This window comes from Stegodyphus dumicola, chromosome 9 (assembly GCF_044657685.1).
Source record: "Stegodyphus dumicola isolate Sdum_Otavi_A_Nest chromosome 9, ASM4465768v1".
Lineage (NCBI taxonomy): Eukaryota > Metazoa > Arthropoda > Arachnida > Araneae > Eresidae > Stegodyphus > Stegodyphus dumicola.
Window position 1 is genome coordinate 48131237 of NC_140776.1, and position 13166 is coordinate 48144402.

The 13166-nt window shown below is 32.5% G+C and overlaps 1 protein-coding gene across 7 annotated transcripts in view; it reads right to left on the reverse strand.

The window, feature by feature from the left end:
- Positions 1-2994: 2994 nt before the first annotated feature.
- The window catches only part of LOC118193417 (uncharacterized), a 255341-nt gene continuing 245169 nt past the window's right edge, over positions 2995-13166 (reverse strand). For all 7 annotated transcript variants that reach the window (XM_085823415.1, XM_085823414.1, XM_085823416.1 and 4 more), the window contains 2 exons: positions 7742-7859; positions 2995-3787 (listed from right to left, as the gene is read on the reverse strand). In XM_085823415.1, coding sequence (XP_085679541.1) covers positions 3633-3787; positions 7742-7859 — 273 coding nt within the window. In that variant the 3' untranslated portion in view covers positions 2995-3632. The remainder of the gene's footprint in view (positions 3788-7741; positions 7860-13166) is intronic.

Below are 13166 nucleotides of genomic sequence, written 5' to 3' on the forward strand. Positions count from 1 at the left end.
TACACTACAGCATCAACGCTGAATTCGTTTATAAACTTTTGTACTGGAATACCTAAATTACTAAAGTCATTAAACACCTCATTAACGTACACTTTCGAGAACACAGAACATATAATACCATTGTTATATTGCTGAATTAGTGATATTTGGTTTGGTGAGACACAAAGGGAGTTTAAAAGGATCGACTTTGGGATGTGTCGTACAATTATCAATAAAAAAGTATCTTATATTTAGGGCATAGTCCAATCAAGTTACAGTAAACCCTCTTCTCATGAACGAAACGTATTTTAAATCAATCCCATCCTTTCGTGTTGCCATGGTAATGGGCAAGAAACTATGTCTTTCCCTAAGACGCTTAAATGTTAACTTTTTCCGATAAAAATATCTATGGGTCTATCGACAGTATTTGAGCAGCACAAGCAAAGCATTACCGTCACACGATAATTCGAAGCTTTCAGTTTCGATGGCTACTGTGCATCCTTGGTTGTCAGAGTTTTTTTTTTTCTTTTTTCTTTTTTTTTTTCTGGGGGTGTGGGCGGGGATGCCTCTACAAACCGGCAGCCTCGTTAGCACTGTACGATTGCACTGAATTTAAATGTTTACCATTAATTAATTATCAAACTTCATCTACATATGCATAAGCCGAATCATTTTCCGCTGAAAGTTTCTCATCAAACACCGCATGAAGCTCCATGTCAAGCTCTGAAATGATGAAACCAACCTTCTGAACGTTCACACTTGTGTTGCATTCTCGGTTCTTTATAAAACATTTTAACTTCTCTTAATAAAGCATTAGAAATTTCCACATTTTTTTACACGAAGATTAAACCAGTTCACGAGAACTTGGTCCAGTTCCGAACTTTTTCTCTTCGTCACTGACTTCCTTACGAACCTCTGCTTTGGCCTCCTCCAGCCAAAAAAATGGAATTTTTTTACATATTTTAGTATCATACACCGTCGAAGATGCAATATCGTATACCTCGCAAATGGTTCGCACAGACAAGCCGTTATCAAGCGAGGTTTTTATAATTTCCTTTTTTCTCTGCGTCAAAAACGCAAATTTTACACAACCTCCTTTCTTTGCTGAATCTATTAACGGAGCTATACGACAATAAATAAATGATAAAATTAGAATGAATAACATTGTCAGCACTTGCAAGCAAGAACAAACAACTGCTTCAGAAGTACAGTACCAGCAAAACAGAAACGTCACTTCCAGAAAATACTGGCGTGCTAACGTGGGACTTTTGAAACTTTACTCCGAAATCTATGCCCAGAAGTTTGATGGAATCGGATTACTGATGGCAGGATTTTTGAGTGTCAACCTATGCCAGTTTTCGTGACTTAGAATGGTTTAGTGGCTTAGTAATGAAGTTCTGCATGCATACGCCATTTGGGACCCTTAATGCTTTGTTAAGGAATAAAACGACTATTTAATTATAAACATAAGGCTATAATAGACGTTATGCCTGTATATCCAGCGACTAAAATTTAACAGAAGTTGTCTCGTGTTTCAGTTACGCATGGGACAAAGACAATTAGAACCAAGACAATAATCGTGCAGTCAAACCATTATGCCATAGGAAACGGAACCTGGAACAAAATTACCAGGGTTAAAATATTTTACATAATTCGACAATGATTTCAGTTAAGATAATAACATGATGTATCATGCACAATAAGGACATAAATAATCTGTCATATAAATGTTATTACATACTTTTCTCCTAAAGAATGTTGAACACAATTCATGAAATGCGAAATTCAAATGAGCGTGGAAGAATTTTTTTCAGTAAGTCATGGTTTAAAATTATTACATTGTTATTCCATACATTCTTAAGTTCAGTACATGATAATTTGGAGAATATACTGATAGTTTTGCTTAGGTCTGAGATGTTTTAATGGATCGAATAAGAATAATTACTATGTCTAATCATTTAACGTTCCAGCAAGTTTAACCAGAATTCAAATTCAGAATCAAAATAATGAAACTTTTAAATTTTCACGGTTTTCAAAGCATTTTTGAAATATACACTGCAGGTTTTAAGTGATGAGTAATACGAAGATTAAACCAGTTTATGCGTTTAATCTTTCTTGTATAAATATTAAACCAGTTATTTATATTCTTAAATATAAATACATTCAAAAGAATAAATTGAAGAAAAAACTCAGTATACTGGAATTTATTTTCATGATAACATTTTTGTTTACCCCTTTATTTTCTAAATTACTTTATTTTTTGAAAAAGAGTTTGAAACCTTTTTAGTATATTTCTTTATGATTGAAAAACATCTCGCATTAAATTTACAAAAATGTAGTCATTTTTTTCATTGTTTTTTTAATTTAAAATTTGGGCTTTAAACTTCCATTGAGACATAATTAAGTGATTTTGTTAATGGGACTTTAATGCCCCATCAATAAATCCATCGGGAAATAAGGGGTTAAATGAATTGTCTTAAATGTCCCATTTGTTCAATGCATTTTCTGAGCTTTAGAGTATACATTCAAAGTCGCAATCAAAGACTTTTATACTTATTTGTTAGGCAAAAAATAGAATTATTCATAAACATTGTATACCATTTCCATTATTAATAGATGTATATTTCATAATTTGCATTAAATTTTTTAAGAAATAAATTTTCGAATTCTATAAGAAACCTTTTCGCCGTTGCCGCGTACGAAATATGTATTTACGGTGGTTATGATCTTTTTAAACTAAATTTGCATATCAAATTAAAACTGTAATTTGTACTTATTAAGTGCTTGTAGCACGATTTGAATGATACCGATTGAACATCTGTAATCGCCAAAAGCGTAAAATGCAAAATACTCAAAGCACATGCAGCATGCTCTGAAAGTAATTTCCGCTATAAAAATAAATAGCAAGATCGTATTAAAATAAACCTTTATAATAGTAGTGTTTGTGTTTTAAATATACCCTTAATATTTTCTTAAATTATTTATATATAGAAATAGACAAATCAGTGAAAAACATTCCAACACAGAAACTATAACTTTATTAATTCATATAAAACAATATTAAAATAACAAGCAACTATATCAAAATAGTTCATAAATATTCATAGGGACTAAACGCCTTTTCTATTTACAATATTCTTAAAATATTATAATAATTGTATAATTTGAAATAGTTATGGAATGCATGAGTTATTTCTCATCCATTTCTTAGAATGCAGTTCTGTTTGCCTGTTATGAAAAATGTGTGTAAATTGTTCAAAATATTTACAATAGGCAAACTTTGTTGTAGTTGTTTCTATACTTCTAAGATTTGCTAAGAGTCGATTGTATTTGTTGATTGTCAGTGAAGCAGAAAGTTAGAAAAGTCAAATGATCAATTCATTTTAAAAAATACAATATTTAGCTTAACAAGTTTCAAGAAAGGTTAATGCTTAAATTTTGTATATGATCCTATGCGAATATTTATTAACCAAATGGTCTCATAATGGAAATCTGAAAGACTCGCATGATATGCTGGATATACATAGTTATTCCGCGTGAACAGCAAGATGGAACTCTTTTTCTTTCTGGTTTGAAAGAAATAAGATGCAAAGTACTCCTTTTAGGCTATATATACAGAAACAATAGCTGTTACTAAAAATATTCATGAAATGTTATAAAAACACGGTAATGCTTGACAGTTCCTTTACATGACACAAAATGTCTTCACGATTGATAAAATGCCTCTTCAAGATTGTATCTCCATTTTCCGTCCTACTCACCAGTAACAAATCAGCCACTCCTTCGGCAGATGTATTAATCACTGAATCTGAAAATATATAACCCATTCTATATTAATAGATGACAATTACAGCACTAACAGTTTCACTACTTAAAATTACATTAGTCGAAAAGTTGAGTGAAAAATTACATGCGTTATTTATGTATATTTTTAAGTGCTAAATTAATATTGTTTTCATTCTGAAAAGTTAATATCTCAGCATATCAGCGGACGATATGTTTTCTCTCTCTTATTAATGCTAATTTTTTTTAATTTAAAGATTAAAGTACTTTTGTAAAAAATTGAGAGTATAAAATACAGGATTTTGATTTAAAATTATGATCAACCGGATTTATCGTTTTATCACATTGATTAGAAAACAATAGAGAAATTTTGATTGCCGAAAGTTAAGAGCATAGTAGCACATTATTCTCAAATCTAGTTTTTTTTAAATATATTTTTATCATCTTGACACTCTGTCCTTTCTTTACCAACTCCATTGAACATTGGTTTTGGTTTTATGAGATTACGGCAAAGCCTCGAGGGCAATCTGCTTAAGAGAAGGGATGCCTTCGGGGAGGAATTTCTGAGGGAAACTGGCTCGTATACACGTTACACATGAGAAAAACCAGGAAAAGGCCATGCAGGATTCGAACCTCGAACCGAACTACTGGCCGCTGCTCGACCAACTCCGTTGAATAACCGTTTCGTTAATTTTTATTATTAGGTAAATGATGCTCATGTGATAATCTGCAAATCTTCATAAATCCATGTTATAATTTTATAAGTCTCGCTTGCTCGGTGATGCTGCATACGTTTGCTAAAAGATCGAGGTATTATTAGTCATTATTAACGCCGAAGCTGGTTTAAGAAATTCCGAAATGGAAATGTTAACTTGAAGATAGGCCTAAAATTAGACGACACAGAGAAATAATGAAAGGACCCATTTTGATCAAGGCATCACTGGTAAAGAAATATCGGAAATGCTTCACTGTGCACTGTCAACAGCAATAGATTGTTAGAACTGAAAAAAAGCTTCTCGTGCTGGTGTTTCAGATCCGCATGAATTCACAATATTGAAAACCGGCAGCAGAGAGCATCGATTTGTCATTTCTCTAAATCACAAGAAATGAAGTGCTTATTTTTTAAAAGTCACTCTAGGTGAAAAACGTTATATACGTTACTCGACTGAGTAACGCATATAGCGTTTAGGCAGTAGTCAAACTGAACGGAGAAGCCAAATCTCCCAAAAAGCAGGGTTGCATGTCACGAAGAATTTGCTCCGTAAGTAGTGGGAAATGAAGTTGTGATTATTTTGAACTGATAAAAAATAACCAAACATTAACTGAGACATCTGTTGTCATCAGTTGGATAATTTGAAAAATGCTTCAGCGATTCTAAGTAATGATGCGCTGACCTCAAGCAGATAATGCTGAATTACATATAAGACTTGATAAAAGCTTAATATTCGGAAGTTCACACATTAACATAAGAACCCATATATTCCCTCACGCTCAATTATTGCTTGTGTGCCTGTCTTCAGCTTTTTCCAGTTGGAAAAATGCACGATAAATAAGAGTTCTAAAAGATAATAAATAAATATTTTACAGCAAAAGTCAAGCGAACTTTCAAACAAAAAATTGCAAATCGCTGATTGATTGATTAACTGATTAGAATTTCAAGTACAATGACCATATTTGACGATCTTTTATGGATAACTACTCCAAAATGTACTTTCCCGTTTTTTTAGACTGTACCTAGTAATTCGCAGGTATGTAGGCGTATGATCTTCTGAAGTTCATGAATTACTTCCCTTTCGGCATAGCAAAGTTTCGATGAAGAACAGGATACATAGCTATATACATGCATGCATCAAAAATCGATTTTACAAAATGTAGAGCAAAATGATTGCAGGTCTGCTTCCAGAAATAGGAAAGTCGTAGGAGCCATGCATATATGCATACTAGAAGTACTTTTAGGATGACAGTATCCAATATTTACTAATGTATACTTACATATTTATGTAGCACAATTTTGGAAGCACTGATATTAGAACACTGAGATGTAGATGCGTAGAAATGCTGATTGAGAAGATACTTGATGATTAGAACGTCCATCCATTTTGAATAAGAAGCAGTTGAACCGGATTAAATTCCATATTTATTTAAATTCATAACGAGAATTTGAAACTATAGCGATAAAAGCGAACATAGCAGCATCTAGATGATTGCAGCAAAGCGTCGAGCCACGAGGAAAGCACAAGCAAAGGAGAAAGAGTGTCGCAGTAGTAATGCAGAGGGAGAAGGAAGGGAGTCAAAGTTTTGGTTTACAGTTAATTTTGATTGGGCAAGAGGCATCCGCATTGAGGGTTACGTAAGATCGCATGATTAATTTCAATGACGCAGTTTAGACTTGTAGCGCTATTTCTAAAACCAAGAGAGGAAGTCCTCAAATTAAATAAAAAATAAAGGTTATAGCCAATTAGTTTTAGAAGTTTGCTTTCATATTTTTTACCTTATATATATGTGCCAGTGTGCGTAATAAAAAAGAGACAAAGATGCAGTATATATGATGGCATATTAAAGCGCAAGAACTTTGATTGTGTATAATGCTATTACATAATGAAAAGGAAACTTGGCAAATTGAATTCTATTTTTACTTATTTGTGGCCACAGTTTTCTTGGCACTCTAATAGTTTCTATTTTCCAGAAAAATTACATTTTTGAATACTGCTGCGATAAGAAGATAGCGAGGGAAATAGCGTCCAAGCAGCACAGAAGTTAAAGCTAAAAGTGCGCATTTAATCTAGTATTTATCTATTAAGAGAAAGGTTTTGGTTTAGGTTAGAAAGGTTTTAATTTTCAGAGTTTAGGTTCCGAATTTACTACGTCATCCGTGGTACACCGCTTTGGCATAGATTAATCTAGAAATGGCGAAATCCAGAAATTTTTCTATTACGAGTTTTAGAATAGAGAGTTAGAATTAAGGGATTACTGCTGGTTCAAATTATAATTTTGTTTTATATAAATTTTATCTTTCACACACACACATATACATATGTAAGATAAATTTATAACTTTAATTTGCAATAAATCCTGAAGTCTCCTTTTTATTTCTACATGCTATTCTAAAAATAATAGCATGCTTATAATAAATCCCTGAACTGCGTCATTTTCAGATTAATCCTTATTATATGATTCATACGCAACGTTCTCATGCTGCATGTACTTAAGTAATAAAAATAATTTTCAGCCACTAATAATGTTGAACTTGCAATCCAAAAGTCAAACAATTCAAATTAAAGCAAAGCTACAAATTCAGAAATATCCGTATTATAATAGGTACGCTTCTTCTCAGCTCTCTCTATCTTGCTGAAACGTATATTACGTTGCTTATCTTTCTTACTTAAAATACATTGCCACAAATATGTGAAGAGTAAAAATGTAATTATTGAGGAATAGGAGCGCGTCTTGAGGCATTTCAGCTAAGTATTTCGGAAATGTTTTATTAAGAATAAAAAAGTATTAAACCGGCTATAATTGCAGTTATATCCTCATGCATTGTATTCTACCTCATTGCATCACAATTTTATTGTATGCATTTGTGAATAGTCTGATTATATATGTCAGTAGTTAAATCATAACACTTCATATTTATTCCAACAAGCAGTAAAATGAAAGCCTACGAATACCAGAATTTTGAAATTTTACATCTCTTATATTTTTTAATTAATCTGAACTGACATTTTCTAATTTTCGGAAACTTGCAATTCAGTTATTGAAGTTGAAGAATAATACTGTTTTCGATGGTAATGCATATAGGCATAGATAACATTGTGATGTTAGTTAGTGAGTAAAATAATTCATAAAATGGCAATGACTTACCAACAGCTGTGCTCTGAAACATTATGTAAAATAAAGGAAGAAAAGGAAATAATAAATAATCTATGCATGTGCCAATATACTTATTTCAAAGCGTTATAAGAATTTGAAAACGACTCACAGAACACTGCTCCCGATGTTACCAAAATTCGAACGCTAGCATCATGGCCCTCATATTGTACTAGATGGTAAGTTCTAGACGTTTGTGCGTCTGACGCATTAGAACTCTCTGGAAAATCCTGAAAATTGAACACAAAATCATAAAAATGCCCGTATTTTCAGTTATTAACAGTATACTTACCTGAAAGTTTAACATTTCATGTTAAATTAACTTGCAATTAAAATTAATATCAACAATAAAATATTAATTTAACGGTAAGATAGAACTATAACTTCGCATCTCGAAAATTCAGTTTCTTTTCACCTTACGCCAACCTAATACATACACTGTTAAGGAAGGTAATGTTTTTAGCCCAAATATAAGTCTTTCGATTCGATAGTGAATTTTCAGTGAAACATCACAAATTAGGATTCCAAGAACACATTTTTACTATTTTTATGCTCAATGCAGGTCAATTTGTAGAACCCCGTAGGAAAAGCCTGTGTGTTTGTTTGTGGGTAACGTTGTGTTCGCCCCCGATAACTCTTACATGGAACTTGCAAACATTTATCTTTTCCTTATTTAAGCTTTCTACATTCATATAAAGAAATGGTTAGATTTGGAGCAAAACTGGACAACCGGAAGTGGTACATTACAGGAAGCCCATAACAGATTTTAATGAACAACCGGCATCGATACTTTACATGAAGCCCATAACAGCTTATATTGAAATGCTATATAAAAATACAATCTGAAACTTTTCAGTTTAGAATTTAAGACATATATAGGGTGTTTACACATTTTAGAACGATTCTGGAACCATATAATTCATGTTTAAAATGTACAGTGTACATTTTTTTAATGTTCGAATAAGGAGCGTTTCTTCTGAAATATTAATGTGCATCCTCAGCCGCCCAGATGGCATAGTGGTTAGGGAAGCTGACTACGATACCAAAGGGTCCGGATTCGAATCCCGGAGAAGGCATGGTCGTCCCTTCATAGGAGGCAAAGGTGGCCCGCCTATTAGGTGCCTCCATAATAAAGTAACCACCACTTCTGGCGTTAGTAGTGGCCAATCCGAAGTCGGTTGAGGGTCCGCTATTTGTAGATAAAAAGTCTGCAACGTGATTTCCATGATAGAAGGATTTTTGGTGAATGCAATGGACATTAAAATTTCCAGGAGGCTTTGATATCTATTCGTCTTCCACTACCTTCCAGATTCCAGCAACTTTGGTGGGTTTTCACCCAGAAAGAGCTCTTTTGAAAAGTCAAATAGTCCATAGGCGAAACGTCGGAGGCTTTCGCAGGAATACGTTGGAAAGGCATATAAAATATCTGTGTCAGTCTTCATTTTTTAAGGAATCTTCTTATTTTAGATTTCACATTTCATAACCCTGCGACAATCATAAATTTCTCATTGAAACTTTCTTTGCATTGACGGAACCAGGTTTGCGCATTTTTTCCTCTTCGTTTTCGATTATAAATAGACCTATTTTTGTTTCAGTAATTTAATTAAACCCATGCTTCTTCCAGAGTCACAATGTATTTCCATTTTTCTCCTGCTAAATACTTTTCGTACAGGGTTCTACAAATTGTCCTGCATTGAGCTCCATACCTCGGCAAAAGCTGGCGAACATTATGTTTGTTAGCCTTCTTTTAGTTCTAAATCTTGATTTATTATTTTGTTTATTGTTGTTGCAGATGTACCAAAAGACTTTACCATTGATTTCTGCTTCGGCGGACTGCCTTTTGTTACGAACGATTTAATTTTAGAAACTTTAGTAACAATACATACCTTTTTCGAGTATTCATTTAAAAGTCTTTTTGTTTTTCATGTAGAAGTAATAACTGAAGGTTTTTCCCCTTTCCGATTAATAAAGTTACTTATTTTACACTTAGAAATGCTATTACCAAGCATTTCACAATTTTTTTAACTAAGCAATAAGAAATATTTCTATTCAGAAAGCGCAAAAATCTGTCCTTCAATCTATAGCTTGCTTACATACGGCATTTTAAACGAAAAACGAATTTAAAAGTAACAGATGATATTTCACATTTCAAATAGTAAACTATCATCAGAATACTTATTTAGAAAAACATTTGAATTTTCTAAAAGTGTGTGAACACCTTCTGCCATATTAACGGAAACAACACATCAGATTTTGGAATTATTGGAAGAGATATTAGATTTGGAATATATTAGAAACCGATAAACTGTAAATAATACTTTCTTAAATTCTGAATAGATTTTTTGTAATAAAATACAGGGTGGTTTAAAATAATTAATAAAATTAAAGTTCCACTTTGAAATGGTCATAAAAGGCAAACTACTCACCAAATTTTTATCAAACATGGTAATCTTTGTGAAGGAGGTCATGGAAATTATTTTCCGTGAAAAACAAGTTCAAAAACTCACCACCAGGGGGGAAATAATGCTGTATGCAGTATTGTTAAGGGAAATAAGGCATGAAGACATCGTTTTAACCGTGTCTGAAACGTGTTACGTTGATGTGGCGTCCACCATTTTCCGAAAGCAAGTTAAATCGTATTACTGCATTCTCAGCAGCAGCTCTTAGCATATCAAAAGGAATGTTACGGACATGTTAATGTATCGCATCTTTCAATTACTCCAAATTGTTTAGATTATTTGCATAAATCATTTGCTTCTTCTTGCCGTAAGCCAATTGCAAGCCATTGTGGTTTTACTTCACCCCAAAAACAGTTTCGTTTTCGAACACGATTATAAACGTTTTAAACCGATAGATTCCGACTTTTATTTCGTTTAACAATCTTGCATACAGCGCCATTTCTCCCCCTGTTGATAAGTTTTTGAACTTTTTGTTTTTCTCAGGGGCATAAATTCCCAAGACCTGACCTCCGTTACATAATTACCAAGTGTGATAACATTTGGTTCAGTAGTTTTCCTTTTATGACCATTTGAAAGTGGAACTTTAAATATAACCACCCTGTATACTATGAGATGATCCAAAACTATCCTCACATTTGGTATATAAAACAGGCATGGGATTGAGAACAGTATACTATTATAAGCTTTAAATGCATTCTTGGAATTACGCTATATGAAACGAGAATAAGTTCACTATGAAGAAGCTCCCTTTATGAAGCAATTAAATGTATTACCCTCAGTCCTGTTTCGTATTTGTTTAAATTTTTCATCGAATCACATTTCAAATAAAAGGATGCTACCACGAAATGTTATCATTAGAAATAACACAGCAAATGTAAATAATACAGCGAATATTTAAAAAATGCATGTTAGCAATTAATCCTTTATTAAGAACTCTGAAGATATGTTGATTTTAAGGATTTTGCTACCGAATTTTATATGGTTAAGTGCGAAGAAAGTGACGTTTAATAAATGAAACTAAAATGTCAAATAAAAAATTTTCTCATCTTATTAATAAAACTAGATACAAACATCATAAAATGAAAAAAGACCTCAAGAAGAAACATAATCTAGAATTCTAAAAATATGTTTCTTTAAATATATTTTATTGTTAATCGTTGATTTGTGAATCTGAAACACTATATGGCCAGTTTATATACCGACACTGAAGCAATTATTTTCAAATCAAAGAATGAGAGCGGATGTGTACGTGAGAACATATAGTTATTATCGTTAAAAAGAATGATAAAAAATGAGTAAGGTTTATAATTAACACTGAGTTATAATGTTTATAAGCAAATTAGATTATATTTACGAACGATCAATCAAATGTGATATTTTGCTTAAAGGTCGTTTGTATTCCGCCAAAAGGGCATGCGCTGTGCACATCAAATATTTTAAACTACCATTACGAATAAAATATTATTTACGATAAGATACCTTTAAAAATATTAATTAATTGCAATAAGCAATTTAAGAGTATTGTTTTAAGAAATTCATTTGGCGAAATCTCCTTTGATACGATTTTTATTATTATTTTCAGTCCACCTAATAAGCTGTATGTAATGACAAATAATTGATTTACAAAGTAAAACTGAGTCACAAATTAAAAATTAAATTATATTGAATTAAGATGATAATCTAAAACTAATGCAACGTTCCACATCCAGAATTTTAGGAATGCTAATGCTTCGCAGAATAACCGTTACCGGCTCCGACAAAAATAATGCTATCAAGCCTTGTCCATAGGTAAATGTATTTTTGAACGCTTTGTTTTGCGTTTGATTTCATATTCATAACATTACTACCAGATGTACGACCTTCTTTTAAAATTCTTGGGCATGATACTAAGGCTTTCAAAGTTGTTACCTTAAGTGCCACAGTGTATAGGAGTTAGGATAGAGTAGTAGTTGGTGTATAAGAGCATTACGCGACAGATCCGTGTGTTATCGAGTACAGAGCCACAGTCTCTATAAATACCACTTTCACTTTCAGGAGCACTGTAAGTCTGCCAAATGTAGATTTCGCAAATGTTAATGCTGGTTAGAAATGTTATATGGTTATAGGATTTTTAGAACTTTAAGATATGCTGTGATTATTTTTATTGTTTGTAAGGTTTGGTTTTAGTATGAAGTCTCTTGTACAGGTAATTTGCTACTTTTACTATCAATCTAATAACTGTGGGCTTGAGACACTGTAGGCTATTTTTTATTTAAATAAATTATCCAAAAACATATTTCTTGTTATGAACGTTACGAAAAAAAAGTAAAATGTTAATAATAATAATAATATATAATGATTTCAGGTACGAGTTTTCCAGAGATGCCAAAATCAATTCTTGTAGAAGTTTCCAGAGACAACAACATTCTCAAAAGTCTTGCAAAGAAAAAACTTTGCGAAACCTTAATTTAATAGAGTACGAAAGGAACTTTTGATGCATAAAGTTCGAAGAACTAGAAGAACAAGCTATTGTTCAAACAATAACATGACGAATGCAAGCCAAGAGAGTCAATATTTAACATACTGAGAGTAATACCTAAGGTTTTTTTGAAAAGATAAATATAACAAACAACACGATGGCCGGTTACACCTAGAAGATTAATTACACCTAGAAGCTTAATTACAACTAAGCCCGAATAAAAATTTATTTTCTAGTGCGTCGGGAGGTTTGGTTTAATTCATTACGGGCAAAGCAAACAAGGACTATCCGCCTAAGGAGAGGGATACCACCTTCGAGGACTTTCTAAGGAAACCTGGATCGTATTCACGTTACACATGGAGAAAACCACGGAAACGCCCATGCAGCCAGCTTTTTTGTCGGAATTTGAATCCCAAAACGAACTACCAGTGTTCAGCGACTTTACTACTCGGCCGCTGGTGGCCCCAGCCGCGTCGGAAATAATTTATGAGCGTACATTTTATTAAATTTACAAATATTCTTAAACTACGGCTATAAAAATATAAATGTTTTGTTTCCGTCTGATCTTTGATATACTTCGTATAAGATATACTTTTTATAGTAAGCTTCTTATATTTTTC